Genomic DNA, 16,289 nt, shown 5'->3' on the forward strand with positions numbered 1-16,289 from the left:
CCCCGGCCGAGAGGGACAGCCTTTTACCCGCGCTGCTGGCGCAGAGTGCATGGTAGGCGAAAGAGGACCGACAGCACCATCGAAGGGAGGAGGAGATCGACACCGTGCTCTACGAGTAGGGTGTCGCGTCGGCCCTCGCCTTCGGCCACAAGGTGAAGGAGTGGCGGCGCAAAGTCACTGCGCAGGAGCGCATCTACGTCGAGCTCTCCTCCGACAAGGACGACGCCTGAGCGCTGCCGCATGTACTACCGCACAAGCTCGACTCCGGTGAGCTCAGTTTTGCGTAGTGCGGTAGGATAGTTAGTAGCTCCGGTAGGTTAGGTTACCTCTACCCCCTAGTTACTGATGAACTCTCAATGTAGTATGTATGATCGTGTACTAAGTAATGAACTCTGAATGAGTGTGCTTGTAATTTCGTCCGTGAATATTTTTTTTCAAATTATGCAGTTTGATTCTACAGGGTTTGTTCTGTAGCGCAACATTTCGCCCCGCAAAACCCCACTTCATCGAACCGTAAAACGCTTCTGCAGGTCGTAATTATACGGGATCTATTAGAGATGCTCTAAGAGCCTTGGAGTAGCATGCATGCTCTATGCTCACTCTTACAAAATAATCTCAGAACAACACGTGTCAAAACATACAGTCCACCAAACAACTCTATTTATATGTACTCACTATGTCTACACTTATCATATCTCAAAGGAACAACCATAAAAAAGTTGCGCAGGCTACCAAACACACACTATATGAACAAAGATAGGGGCTTTGCGTTAAGGTGAATCGAAAGAAATAGTGAGGAAGGAACTCCGAGTACACAAAGAGTCTAATCTAAAAACTAGTGGAGAATGTAGATAACTGAGCCAAGAGATACAAAGAACTGCCACCGTACATAATTATAGTGAATTGATTCACGGTATTATTTCTTTCATTTTACAAGACAAACGCTAAAGTGATAGAATATTATGAACAAGTACCTAAAATACACCACTAATTACATCAAAAATGTCTAAGAGCGATCCACAATTGGCAGGTAGTTGTCACAAGGATTCTGTGGTACAACAATAGTTGATGGTTGTTTGGTAAGCTATTTTTAAATCATCTGTGACTACTGCTGCAATAGAAGACTGGATGCAGCTTAGGTGTAATAGAAAGACTTGATCTATCACATACCCTTTTCTCCGAGTGCTGTATGTAGTTGTTTTTTGTGTTGGCTGGTAGAAGAAAACAACGGAGTGAGTGGTGGGGAGGAAACTTCACTGCTCTCTCTGCTACTTCTGGCCTCAAGCAACTTATTGACTGTAATGAGGGGTGTCCTCTGACTGTTTGAGGGTATGGAGAAACTGCGAGCTAAGGAAGCAGGAGGCCGCGGAAGTGGCGAGGCTGTCTGCGATGCTGTTGGTGAGGCACGGACAGGTGCCATAGGAGCTTGGCGCTTTGATATTAGAGGACCGGAGTAACCAACTAGATCACAGGGCCGAAGGGGCTCAACACTGGCTGGAGGCCTAGGCAGCTCATGAAGCTCACTGATTTTGGGGGATATTGTTGAAGGTGGGAACATCCTGGGTGAAACCGATGACGGCTGCCTAGCATGAACACATGACTTGGATGTCATCGCATGAGGACGGCCCGTGGATGGCTTGGGATCAGGCTTGCTTGATCCTGCTTTGCTTGGAATCGGACCAGACCAGGACTCTCTCTTTAACTTCTTACTAAAATCAGAGTTTGATGGCAGTTTAATGGGACCACTATGCATGGTGCTAGCCTTATAATCTTTCGCCAGTGGAGATGAATGCCATAAGTTGGCTTCAGCGCCATGTTTACTTTTGAAAAAATGCGCGGAATGATGTGACCTGTGAACAGCTGCTGAACTGGGATAGTCATCATCCACTGGTGTTGGGAGTTTGTATGAGTGCCGGGCTGAAGATGGCCGGATTTGCCGAAGCCTCTCTGTTTGATCGACAAAATTGTCAGCAAACATTGGAGCTGAATGTACGATGATCTCAGGCTTCACTTGTCGATCTACTGCTTCTGCCTTCAGTAGCTTCACCTCTTCCTGCATATGAGCAGATGGGAATACTAAAAACTTCAGAGTATGTACACAGAACGATCTTTAAGCTGGTGAATGGTAGTAGTACATGTCTGTTTGTCCAGGCTATAAATATGGACACGGCTAAGAAATTGCAATGTTTTACCAGTGAGCATTAGTAAGTGGAAGCTCACCTGCTTGATCTCTTTTATTGGCGTTGGGGAAGTCCTCAGGTCTCCTTTATCCAACTGTACATAGAAAGCATATATATAAATTAAACAGATGGTACAAGATGTTTATTTTTACATATAACAAATAAATAATGTTGAAATATTAGAATTAATGTCCGTGAAATACCACCAAGGTGAATACTATTCTAATCGTAGCAACAACTACATTATACATTTGCACCATTTGGTTGGAGATTAACCTAACTCAAATGTTACAACTTACTTACACATTGTGCTGCTTGTGCACCATGTGCGGCCAAATATTAATATCAGGAATATATTGGTATACATGTAAAAAGGTGGAAGCTCTAGATATGAGGCAGCGACATTGTGCATAAGTGTGAGGCGCATAGAAACCGGGTGACTTACATCCATTGAATCTCTCGAAGCAATAACATCTTGGTCTCTATCATTTATTTCATAGTCGAAACTCAGTTCTCTGTCATCACTACAAGTGTCTTGGTAAGAGCTCGAGCCATCGTTGTCAGATTCATTATCCTCAAGGCCGGTGAACTCATAGTCAATGTGTTGTTTCTCAGCTATAGCTTTTACATGGGGTTCAAGTGCCTCAAGACACTTGAGTCCTCTCCTGAAAAAAATTAGCTGAATATCCAAGCAATGTGCCTAGTTAGGTTATGTGCCACTCACTGTTAGGAACACAATGAACATCTTTATGGAGAAAGGGTTGGCCCACCTGAGAAGCATGATGGCGAGCAGCCTGTGTTAAAAGACTATGGAATTGCCCCTGCTTCAGCGATTTCAAGCGAAATATGAACAGCGCTGCATCCTCTTGGTATTCAACAAGTGAATCTTGCAGTTGTTCTGCAGAAAACGATTCGACTTTTGAATTCTTTGACTGTCCTTTTTGTCCATAAGATGCCCTCATGACTTCGTACGCCTCCCTGTATGAAAAGATGACACTTCATTAAACGAATCTCAATGATGAATGCAAAATAAGATCATGTTGGTTATGTTCAAACCTTTTCATGTCACATTGCTGCTTCATTTCCTGCATTGATGTGAAGAAAACAGAACGTATACCATGTCAGAACGTTGCAAAAAATTGGTGTAAACTGTTTGTTCTGTATATGACATATGTTTCCTATGAACAAGTTAAGGATTAACGGTCTTGTAGAAGTTGATGAATATTTGCGGCGATGTGGATAACATTTGTAATATTCAAATGAGAGTATCAAACTGTGGAAAGGTTTTAGAGGAAATTTTAAATGCCAAACCTCTACGGTTTGTAGCTCCTTGAGAAGAGATTCCGACGGGGTTGTGATTGTATGAATGATATGTGTACGCTGATAAGCAAATGTACAAGCATGTCAGCGGATTATAACTTCTAACAGCATTGAACAATTCTAATGAAAAATGTCAAAATACGTTCCTGCAAAAAGAAATATAGTAATAGGAAAAGACTTACATAGCTATCCAGAGACTTTGTTAGTTCAAACTGGGCCTTTCCAAGCTTCATCAACACTCTACCTGCAGCATTTTGGATTATTATAAAGAAGGCAAAATGCTTAAAGAGATCAGTAAGTAAACATCAGCAAAATTTAGCTTACATGATAAAAAATTGAAATCTTAAGATCAGAAAAACAAAAGACAACCATAACTATTAAGTAGTACAATCAACGCATGAAAGATCATGCTGTAGAAAGTTACTCCCTCCGTTCCTAAATATAAGTCTTTTAAGAGATTTCACTAAGTGTCTACATACGAAACAAAATGAATGAATATACATACATCCGTATATAGTCCACTAGTGGAACCTCTAAAAAGACTTATATTTAGGAACGGAGGGAGTAGAAGCTTACATGACGTAACTTGCATGGTGCTTATAATAATTATTAGTGATTATTCAGGTGGTCCATGAAGGGGAGCCTTGGCGCACTAGTAAAGCTCCTGTCTTGTGACCATGAGGTCACGGGTTCAAGTCCTGAAAACAGCCTCTTGCAGAAATGTAGGAAAAGACAATAGATCCAAAGTGGTCACCTTTCTTGCGAGATATCGCCCTACTTATAAGGTTGATGATGTGTCTTGACCTCGCGTCAATACAAACATGAAATCCGTCCGTCTGTCGGCTAGCCGAGAGCACCGATCAGTCTAGCACACTCCGAGCATGCATCGCATGCGCATGCTTTAGAATCCGTCGTCACCATCTTCCGTCGTCCAATCTTCAGGAGTAACCAATGCATTGACCTTGCCAGAACCTTTTGTCGTCGACACCACCATGACACTAGACAACGCCACCATCCTGCGCGCATCCATCAACATGCATCCATCGTGGAGACTCTCCTGCCTCATGCCGCCGAGACTCGCCATTGTCAACATAGTAGATGCCACACCGCTCCACCTTGTAGTACATCACATGCTGCCATTGGTCTCATCCCCTCTGCCTACCACAGGCGTAAGGGCAATGCGGCTGGCGGTCGGCTATGCGTAGACTCGTCGATCTCCTGCTCCAGGTCTTCCATATCTTCGGTAGGGCCAGCAAGCACCTCGATGAGATCTTCAATTTTCCACCAGATGGGTGGTGAGTGGGTTAAAAAAAATTGACTTCTTTCTGTTGTTCCTGGATCCGGCATGCTACTGGACCTTGGGGAACCAGCTCCCCCCAGGAATCAGCAACGTACTCCAGATTACCTGGAGCGTAGTTCTCGGTCTCGTGGAGGTGGCCAGTCGAGTTGTCAACAAACATGGCAGTGACGAATACGAATATCTATGATGCGCATAGATAGTGCCAGACTCGATCGAAGCTCCCATCAAGCCTATGCATTCACCTAACAGGGTGTGTATGAGCCACCACTATCGGAGATAATTCTGACAAGCCCCTCGATTGGGTATCCAAGCTACGCGATCAGGCTCGATGGTAATAGGAGGCAAGCTTTTACCCAGGTTTAGGCCCTCACAATCAAGGTAATACCCTACTCCTCGTGTATACTGTGATAGGGTTGTGTACGAAGTACAATGAATACCAAGAGAGTGTGTAGGTTTTATCGACGAGCATGGCCCCAGCTTATATAACCGGGGATCTTAGGGTCACATAACCTAGTCGGCTACGTAAGTGGAGCTAGAGTCCTCCACGGCTCTGGTATCTTCGTCTTGTACTAAAAATCTTCTCGAGTCTTTGTATAATGTGTCATGGGTCTCCCAATGTGGCCCGGGACGGAACAGACCAAGGGGGTTCTTAGATCGTCCCACCAAGCCGAGAACCGACATAGTGAGAGAGTCCTGTGCCGGAACACCGTCACCTTGGTCAAGTCAGTCTTCACGACGCTCTACATCAGCCAGTGGGTCCTTGGCTTGAATAAGAAAGCTTAGAAGTAGACAGAGAAAAACCCACAAGGCTTCCTCTGGGTTATCAAAGTGGTCACTTCCAGCTCAATTGTTTAAGGTTGTGTAGGTCCCTATGTCTAGGACATTTGGGTGTTCCGGACCTTGGCAAAGTAGTGATCAACCTTAGACTTTGATGATTATGGATGATATGCACCGACACCACACCATCCGCCCCTAGAGGGGCCTCGACCTTTTAGTTCTCTTGCGATGAGCGCGAGGTATTCGCGGCATCCACCAAGATGTTGGTAGACGACAGCGCATCTGCCTTATTCTGGAAGGACCGATGGCGTGACAGTCTCGCCATTTTGAAGATCGTGTTCGAGCTTCTTCTCCTAGGGTCTCAGGGCGCACCAGGAAGTGGTGGACCATCCGGGACACCATTACAAATCGCAGATGGATTTCGAACATCAAGGGTACCTGAATCCCCTGGCATTACCGTAGTACATCCATATTTAGAGATGGTTCAGGTGTCGAGTTGTCTACCTCTTTATATGTCCTCTTGTAGCGTCGGACTTCGGATGCCCAATACACATCCAAGAGCTTCTACGACACCCTTATCCACGGAGCGGCCAGTTCACACTCTTGGAGGCTTAACTGGAAGTTCTGGCCTTCCCCCAGGATCAGTTTCTTCATGTGACTTGCCTATTAGGACTGCTACTGGATCGCTGAGCACCTTGCGCATCGCGTCCTGCAACACATGTCGAGTTACGTGCTATGTGACCAATCTAAGGATACTATGACCCATCTCTGCTCCTTTGGCGCACGGTGGGGAACGAGGTTCTCTCATCATGATGGTGGCTTGGTGCATCTGGAAGCATCGCAACGCGATCATTTTCCACAATGCTCAACTCAGCTTAGATCCCCTCCTCGACAAGATTAAGTCCGAGGAAGGTGCATTTACTGTTATTGCTTCTGTAAACATAGTAGCTAAATAATCCCACCTTGTTACATAAGGTAAGTATCGTATAATAGTTCGGTTTTCCGCGATTTTTTCCATTTCTCTGTGTAAATACCCTAATATGGGTTCACAATCAATAAAAAAAGGGTATGTTGCTACTCTTTTGAAAGAAAAAAATTGGAATTCCCGAAGTAATGTCTAAACCCAAGGATTTCACAAATCAAAGATAAAGGATTCCAGAACAAGTAAACACAATTTTCAATTGTCTCAACAACAGAGTTGGATCAGAATAAGGAATAAAAGTCAATTCGTTTGAAATGAGACAAAGAAAAGAGTTTAAAGACGACTCAATTTTTTTTGAAGGATTTTGCCTTCGAAGTTTCTCAGGCAGCACCAGCAGGCGCGAGAGGTCTTACAACATTTCTTCCGACAAAGGAGGTGCCTAACGTGTAGTGTGTCGTGTTGTATTATGGGTGTGCCCTTCTTAGGGCTTGTAGAAACTCTTCTTTTTATCAATGGATCAAAATTCAAAAACTCATATGTTTTCTAAAAAAAACGATTTAATGCCTGTTTTACACCATATATTGTGATAATATATCTAGAGGACCACTCACCACTATCATCATCCTCGTCATTTAGTGCAGTTTTTGCAAGTAAGCAACTTCCCATTTCCTCCAAAGCCTCAGAAAACTCTGCATAGTATATACAAACCATTAATGAAGGGTGGAATTGACAAACAAGCTATCAATTTCTTAAGTATCACGTAGAACAGTAGGTACCATATACGCTATTTGTTGTAGCGGCTGCAGCTGAAAGCAAGCCATCATAACACGTCCTCATTTGTTCCACATCCTGCGGTGAAGTTTGAAACGTATTTCAGCATCACAAAATGCATCAATGCAGCTTGATGAGCTCCCCACTATTCACCAAACTAAAACTGGTAGCAGTGTTTAACAGTGGACCAGCAACAAATAAGGGGCATTCACGTGATCTTTGAATAAAGGAATATAACTCGGAGAAATTTGTAATCAGTTTTTGATAACTTATTATGCTCGTTGTGTGCATCAGATTGTTGCATACTCCGGGGGGGCTTTACCAAGTAGTGTGGCAGTTTCAGCGATTATAATATCACTATTCAGTGAACAGAAGATATGGTTGGATCACATTAGTCTATTTTACAGTTTTTACCTATGTCAAAGTGAACTACTCCAATGTTTACATTTCAGTTGCTTTGGAATACAAAGCGGGGGAGACCCTTTTTCGGTAATGTTTACATTTCAAGGTATTCTTCAGTGCTACCCATCATGTGAAAGAACAGAATGTAAGATCACTATGCCAGATAACCGAACCGCTCCAGATTACCTTTCATATAATTATTCCATGTTATCCCTCATAAGGAACAACGAAATTTGAGATAACTACATCAGATAGCTTGACTGATCAAGGTTACATTTCTAGGTGTTATTCAGTGTTATCCCCTATCATATAGAAGTAGAACAACATAGTTTAAGATTAGCTGTACATATCTTCAAGAATTCAGAAAGCATAACTTCGCTATAACGCCCCGCTATAGCCTCTATAGCCTTGCTATAGCCTTTTCAGCAGGATGCCGCTAAATGGTATCACGTATAAATAGGCCTCTATAGCCCGCTATAGCTGATTTAGAGGTCCGCCGCTATTTGCCATAGCCCGCTATTTAAAACATTGCTTCAAAAGCTGCAACAGTAGAACATGATTAGGACATCTGAACCGTCCTCAAATAGCGTCACTATCCCAAGTCCAAACAGCTTATCCGGTCGAGATAATGTGTATTCAGCGTCGCTGCAGCATCAACGACTCACGTCTCACAGAGAATAATGGCATGATGCGTTTTTGGTTGAATATAACTATATAAGCCTCCATAGCTACGACTGAAGGAAACTTTGATGCTACGTTTTGGACCTTTATCTATCGCATCACTTCCGGTCAAGATGATGCACTCTGTGTTGAATTTTGAGTCAAGATTACGTCCAACGACTGGCATTTTTTAATGTAGCAACTTTCTCCGGTCGACGCTTCCATCCATAGACTTTGACCACACAAAAAGGGCTTCTGCACAAATACCTAAAGGCAACTGCAGAGAAGTTGCATGTCTTTGTCATGGATTAGAGCCTAACAACTAAACTACCTAGCTATAGGAAGATATTTTTATGAAAAGAATTTCCTACTTCCATCAACGTGAGGCAATCTCAAGCAATTTTTTTATCCAAAAGATCGCTCGTATAGATTATTTAATCTCCCAATCAATGGAGAAACATTTGTATCGTAGCGTTGATCATGATTCATGGAGAAACTGCTGCATGGACAGTACATGACAAATTCTCAGGAATGGCCATATATTTCAATTCCGCATGCGGATCACTTCCTACCTATTGAAAATAAAATCAAATGACGATTGGCTCCGCCCCTCCAGTCTCATCGAGAAAATAAAAATAACATAGTTTGATGATAACAAGCAAGAACAGCCCACTCCACCTGGAAAAAGGCGCCCAGAAGATCACAAATTTCCAGGCGAGATCCGATTTTGACGCCGATTTCAGGAGGAACCACGGAAACAAACCCCAAAATCACACGAGGAAAAGGGCGGATGAGGAGATGGAGCGGACGGACCTGGGCAGCTTCGGCGAGCTCGTCGAGCTTGGCGGGCGGCGGGGGGTGCGCCTTCCGCTCCTTGGGGTAGTGGTGGCCGAAGCCCCGGAGCCTCCGCAATGGCGATTTCATCTCCGGCCGATGCCTCCCAGACGCCACGAGCGTGCGCGGGGAATTGATCCTTTTGCCTCTTGCCTCTAGGATGAGAGATTAATCAGTCTGCCTGTCTCTTGATCTTCTTTGGCGATTGTGTAAGACCGTGGTAGGAAACTGACTCAGGGAGGGGAGGGGAGGGGAGGGGAGGGGGTCTTTCCCAACGCCAAAACCAAAGTCCGGTGGCTTCTGCGCGCATAGCAGCAGGCAGGGCCCAATTATATACGTCTACCGCAAAGATGTGTGAATGTCTATATTTGTATCTATATTTACTAGCACACATACCCGTGCGTTGCAACGAGAAAAAATAAATCACCCCATACACACACTGGATGACACTTTAAATAATACAGGTATCAACATTAAGCCACTTGTTTACATTAATGAGGAACGAAACATATATAATAGGCAACCTAAATGTAATTTTAGAAATTACTAACATCAAGATAATAGCATATTTGAAATCTACATTTTTTTTATGGTTTTTCATATATAACATGCTAGATTTAGAGTTGAGATTTGAAAGATATGAATAATTTAAAAAGCATTTGATATTGCCTGAAAAAAGATGTCATGGCCGCCGAGCCGGCGAATCTTTTAAAACGATCCGTCAGCCAACGCGTACCGTGATTGAAAAAAAATTCTAAAACATAATTGGGATGTATTTTTGGTAATACAAAACAAACCACCTACGCCGGCTTACCTTGTATACGGCTGGTGAGTGGTATTAAAAATTCGAGGCCACAAATCATGCCCACGTGTAAATAACGAACAAACTATTGTCAACTCCCTGACCGGAGCCTGGAGCGGAACATGTCGAGAGCAGCAAAGGATAAAAAAGAAGGCATCTGGGATCGAACCCACCTCTCCCGTGGGTAAAAGAGTAACGCTTGCCACTACACTGTCGAAGCGCTAGTACTAATTCTTATGGGTCTCGTGCATATGAGAACCGAACAATATGATGACTTCTACTGAAAAACGATTCGTTTTGACTTAAATACGTACCGCGGATTGATTACCTAAAACTGCAGGGGCTTTATTATAAAATAACCACGACGGACGACAGAAGCACTCCGTGCTTTATTATTAGGGAAAGACTAGTATAACATCCGTTCGTACGTTGCTGCGGGCTATAATGCATATATATGAATTAAACAAATGTTGAAGGTCGTTTTCAAGATTAAAGTTGATTTCTCCCTCGTATATCTGGGCATATTCAGATATGCAATGGGCTTTCAACGGGCTCCTCAATATTCAACCGTTAGATAGTCCGGACTCCAACAAATCGAGCATGTCTGTGGTGAACAAATATGTTTGTCCGGACTATCCGCCATTTTTATCTACCCTTTCCTTTTCCTAATCGTCTCTCCCTTTTCTGCTCGGTTTTTCGATGTAACGGGACATTTATTACCGGGCCCTCCTTTAAAATTGCATGACGCTCACCGCACCATCGCACGGTGCCCTCTCTCCTTCTCATTATACTTCCTCATCGACCACAAAAGAGGAGTCCATCGTCAGTCACCTGCTATCCTGCCCCGATCCCCTCCCCGTGTTTGTGCTCATTGGCCACACTAGTACAAGGGGAAGGAGGCATCTCGTGTTCGTGTTGACTGGACATTGTATTACAAGAGTTGTGCAAGGGTAAGGAGGCATACGTCACTTGTGACGCCCGCCACCCACCAGCCAAAAAAACAAACCCGATGACTCCTGATCCATTGCCTCGTTGTAACTTATAGTTGAATGTCGTGGATTACCACCAAAAAAAGTATGATGTCCGTTATTAACTCTTGAAGCAACCAACCAATGCATTTACCATTTTATCCCAACCAACAGATTATTCGAAATGATGAAGAAAATATATAAACCACTTGCACATGCAATTTGCTGCAAAGCCATCTCTAATAAAATGCAATTTGCAACATTTTTTAAAGTAGGAAAATTGAATTGCAACATTTTTTAAAGTAGGAAAATTATTCCGCTTAGACAGTGTAACTAAACAAACCAATCCTAACCCCCATCCTGGTCACTCTCAACCCTCGCTGTTTTAACTGAATCCACAAACTTGTATTCTAAATGAGCTACTGATCGATTTTGCGGCGGCAACCGCCTTGCCATCTTAGTGCTAGTACGCCTAGTTCTATACTGGAACCAACCTTCATTCTGGGCTGCCCCACTATGACGCCATGCTCATGCGTTGTCTCGGAAATAGAAAGCTGTGGAAAAAAGAAAATTAATTACAGTTTGAGCATAGGAAATCACAAGCTAGCTAGTACATGATAAGTAAACATCTAAATTCATATTGAATAAACATGGAGATTCAGTTAAAAGACGATGTTCCACACCGAGGTATAATGCATCCCCTTTTTCACATGTACTTAATAATGTATACTAACATACATATATCCCAAAAAGGTACTCCCTCCGTCACAGTTTATAAGACATGCACGTGTACATAGGTCGTTAATTTGACTTATATAAAATATATTATTTAACATCAAAATTATATCATTAGAAAATAGAACATCTAAAGTTTCTAATGATATATTTTTTGTAATATATGTCTCTCATTAAGTTGGTCAAATTGACGACCTTGATACACGTACCGGACTTATAAACTGAAACGGAGGTAGTATAGATAACAAGATCATTATGTCAAAATATATCATCAACCAAGTCTTAGACCTTGGTAAAAAACACGTGTATAGACTGAAACTGAATTATCACAGGTAAAGATAGAGACTCCATAGCATGTAAATTTAGTGGCATGCCCAACTTCAATGTACAACAAGAGAAGGAAGAATAGAACACTTAGGAAGGGATAAGGCAACAACAACAACAAAGCATCGTCCAACAGAAGCAACACATAACACACATACCGGGAGCAGCAACGTAGTTCACATCTTTAGGTTGAGGGAAATATCTGGTCGTGCGGTTTTGCCAGGCTTCACAACTTTCGCTAGGTGCAGGCCACCGGGCCGTGCGGATGCACCCAAGGCAACCACTCGCTTGCACCTTGTTTAGGGTCGTCCATGTGTTGGGTGAGCGTGGCTTGTTTTCCGACGGACCTGGATCAGTGCCGAATAGGTCCTCAACGTGACATATTCCTCAATGCTCTCTCCACACACCTTAAATCAATAGCAAGGTGCCTTACGTCGCTGCTAGGGAGGTCAACATCATCAAGATCATCTTCCTTCATGTCTACCTCGTCACCGTCAACCATACCACACCACAACCTTAACATCTTGCAGCAACAAACCAATGCTTCATGCATTCCTGAAATTCCAAGTAGTTAGCCTCATCATCATCATCCAAGTTAGAAATAAATCACTTCCATCATGAATGTCAAGGAGCCCTGCACCCATAGGTACCAAAATATTTAGGTAAAATATTTTAGAGTATAGAATAAAATCATCCACGCTCACCACAATACCTTTAGCATGATAACAATAATATTCGATCAATCAGACGTAACACATGAGGCGAAAGGTAAAGAAAAATATCTTTCATGGCAAATTGATTGTGGATCGCCTCCACTCGATGTTGTCCTACGTCTTTGTAGCGTCGCTCCTTTTGAGTGTTGCTTCTACCACCGTCCACATGGTGTGCGCGTTGCTCACCCATCCTCGCAAACATAGCAAAGTATCATAGCCTAAATTATTATTTGTAAATCATAACTTGATTTTTCTTAGATGAAATTGTCTCCAGTGTGTATGAAGCATGAATAAATCAAGTTAAAAAATGCAACAACTACACAATGTGAAGTAGTTATACAAGTGCAGAAACTACACAAACATCTCAGTGCACAAACTGTAACCTTATTCACCGCTCCTCGCTGCATGAAATTCTTGCAGCAAAGAAAAAGGAGAGACACGGGAGATGCAGTGATGATGTGGACCGTCTGCCCTCACCTTGCAGCCTTGCAACCTCTAAGACAAAAATGCAGAAGCCCATTTTCAATCCATTCCATCCCATTTTTTAAATTTTTATGACAACCTTGAACATAAATAGTTGATTTGACTTCTGAAGTACAAAGTCAAAATTAGGGAATAAAAACAAATATATGAGGAAGCAAGAAACTGTGCTTACTGAGGGAGTTCCGAATTAAGGGGTCATCGGGCGGTCAGGTTGTCCCTTATGGGCCGATCATGTGGGTTGCATCATTGAAGACCAGATTACGTGATCACTACGTAATTGAGATGGAGAGCTCCGAAGACGAGGCGTGCACTTCAATGCAGGAGGACCAGTTCTGTCACGCCCAAGATGCGACCCTATCCTCAATTTGGCACGAAGGCCTCGTCAGGGATAGAAGCGCATCTCTTCGTGTCGCAAGAATGGATATCGTTACATGTACATGTACTGAAAAGAAGAGATATATATATAGAATTGGCTTACACTCGCCACAAGCTACATCAGAGTCACATCAGTACATTACATATTCATCAAGAGTAAGAGCAGGGTCCGACTACGAACGAAAACAAACGACAAAAGAAGAACGACGTCCATCCTTGCTATCCCAGGCTGTCGGCCTGAAACCCATCCTAGATCGATGATGATGAAGAAGAAGAAGCAACTCCAAATGAACAATCAACGCGCTCGCGTCAAGTAACCTTTACCTGTACCTGCAACTGGTGTTGTAATAATCTGTGAGCCACAGGGGACTCAACAATCTCATTTCCAAAGGTATCAAGACTAGAAAAGCTTAATGAGTGAGACATGGTTAAGTGGTGAGGTTGCAGCAGCGACTAAGCATATATTTGGTGGCTAAACTTACGAGTACAAGAAATAAGAGGGGGGAAGGACTACGCATAGCGGACGTGAACTACGGTTGATCAAACGTATGATCCTGATCACCTACCTACGTCAGACATAACCCCACCGTGTCCTCGATCGGAGAAGGACTCACGAAAGAGACAGTCACGGTTACGCACACAGTTGGCATATTTTAATTACGTTAACTTCAAGTTATCTAGAACCAGTGTTAAACAAAGTTTCCACGTTGCCACATAACCGCGGGCACGACTTTCTGAAAGATTTAACCCTGCAGGGGTGCTCCAACTAGTCCATCACAAATTACCACAAGCCGCATAGAAATCCTCAATCACGAAGCTCGCGATCTCGTCGGATTCCCTAGTGGAAAACCTCAACTCTGAGATTACCTAAAGCATCACCGGAATCCCGATGCACAAGATATCTCGTCAAAGGTAAAACTAATCCAGCAAGGCCGCCCGACGTGTCGACTATCCCGATAGGAGCCGCGTATCTCGTTCTCAGGACACGACGGATGGAACTAGCTATGGGTGCCAAACCTCGAGTTTCCCCATGGTGGCCCCGCAGGCATACCGTTTGGGACCAACACCATCAGCACGACCCCCCCTATTTATGTAAATTTACTCCTTGGGTTCATGACGCCCTATGCATCTAAATATTAACAAAATTATTATGTTGGGCAAATGTAGAACCAATGTTGGGCCTTGCGAGACCAGCTTTAATCTGAAACAAATTATCAAGGGGGTCCCCATAACAACCCCGATCGTGTTAGGAGCGCTCATTTATGGAACATAACACCGGTAGCCGAAACTAAGGGGGCAAAGGTGGAACAAAACACGAGGCTAGAAAGGCCGAGCCTTCCATCTTTTACCAAGTATATAGGTGCATTAAATTAAATAGCACTTAATATGGTGATATAACAAGGAACCCATGTTATCACACGGAAGCAACTACACCTGCAACTAGCAACGCTAATAACATGGTTAAGCAAGCGGTAACATAGCCAATCAGTGGTTTGCTAGGTCGAGCAGGTTGAAGGTTATCATGGCATGATTGAGAGGCGGATACTCAACATGTGGTAGGCAACGATACATAATCGATAGAAGCGGTAAAACTAGCATGGCAATGATAGTAATGGTATCTGGGGAAATGGTCATCTTGCCTGAGATCCCGCTTGGAAGAAGAATGCCTCCGTGAAGCAGACGAACCGACGTAGTCGAACGGGTCCTCACATCCGACACGCTTGCGGAGCTCTATCGAGACGGGGGAAACCGGTAACAAGCATCAACACAGATATTCACCACACGATGCACAACCTACTATGATGCATGAATAGTTCAACATGCAAGGGATGACATGGCAATCACAACAATAAAACACTACACATTAAGTGAAGCTCGATATGCAACGAGTTGCATATTGACGAAACTCCATGTTTAATTATTTAGTTCCATCCCGATTAGGTACACGACAATATTAAATGTTATTAAACATGGCTCGAGGGTGAAGAACAATTAATCTACCTAGCTAGGCATTTTAAATGAGACCGGAAACGACATATAGCATCTCCGAAATGACCCCACGTGTTAAATCTTAATTCTGTTCAGATTTGTTCTAATCACATTTTAGGTTTATGAAACGACAAAACAAAGTGGTTCACGTGATTTTACTCGTCGTTCTGGTCCATTTACATATATGGCACATCTCCAACAGAGCTACACACAAATAGTTACGATCTAAACCGTTTCAGCACGTCGACACACAAACCGATGCAAACAGCACACTAAGCAGATCTAATTATGCATGAGAGTTGGTTTTTTTTGTGAAACTACAGAAAATTATAAGCATCTTACATGTTGAAAACATTTTAATCCGGTGCACGGTCTAAAAGCTACGTGTGTTTGAAAATTGATGTTTTTTCTGAAATTCGCAAAATCTTATTGTAAAAAAATATGACAGGGAAAACAAATATGGGACAAAGCTGGGATTCAATCCCAGGAGCCCTGGGTCTCACTGCAATGCACATGCCAGTGTGCTAGCGAAGTGTTTGTGTCCAAACTAAAAGCGTTGCTCTGGATGAAACTTAAAGGAGAGCGAACATCAACCTACACATAACAAAATAGAAAACATAAAACAGGGGCAAGTGGGATTCGAACTCTGCACCTCTTGATGACTGCACACGGGAATTACCAGCCCGACTAGCAAACAACTTATGACAAGGCATGGGATTAAAGAGAGATGAACC

The 16,289-nt window shown here is 43.1% G+C and overlaps 1 protein-coding gene across 1 annotated transcript; it reads right to left on the reverse strand.

Moving 5' to 3' along the window:
* Positions 1-868: 868 nt before the first annotated feature.
* On the reverse strand, positions 869-9,470 carry LOC123444932 (uncharacterized protein At2g33490-like). Its single transcript, XM_045121820.1, has 10 exons — positions 9,146-9,470; positions 7,276-7,348; positions 7,111-7,188; positions 3,683-3,744; positions 3,492-3,560; positions 3,237-3,265; positions 2,951-3,158; positions 2,626-2,859; positions 2,221-2,274; positions 869-2,053 (listed from the first exon to the last, which is right to left on the reverse strand). Exons 1-10 carry the CDS (start codon positions 9,254-9,256, stop codon positions 1,163-1,165), a joined length of 1,809 nt encoding a protein of 602 aa, XP_044977755.1. The 5' UTR covers positions 9,257-9,470; the 3' UTR covers positions 869-1,162.
* Between the last annotated feature and the right edge of the window lie 6,819 nt (positions 9,471-16,289).

This window comes from Hordeum vulgare, chromosome 3H (assembly GCF_904849725.1).
Source record: "Hordeum vulgare subsp. vulgare chromosome 3H, MorexV3_pseudomolecules_assembly, whole genome shotgun sequence".
NCBI classification, from domain to species: Eukaryota; Viridiplantae; Streptophyta; class Magnoliopsida; order Poales; family Poaceae; genus Hordeum; species Hordeum vulgare.

Excerpts from the sequence above, each read along its gene's own strand:
- LOC123444932 (XM_045121820.1), bottom strand. The coding sequence starts at position 9,256 with ATGAAATCGCCATTGCGGAGGCTCCGGGGCTTCGGCCACCACTACCCC. Across the intron at positions 7,189-7,275 it reads TACAACAAATAGCGTATATG|AGTTTTCTGAGGCTTTGGAG; the intron begins GTACCTACTGTT and ends TATACTATGCAG. Across the intron at positions 2,054-2,220 it reads CAATAAAAGAGATCAAGCAG|GAAGAGGTGAAGCTACTGAA; the intron begins GTGAGCTTCCAC and ends GCTCATATGCAG.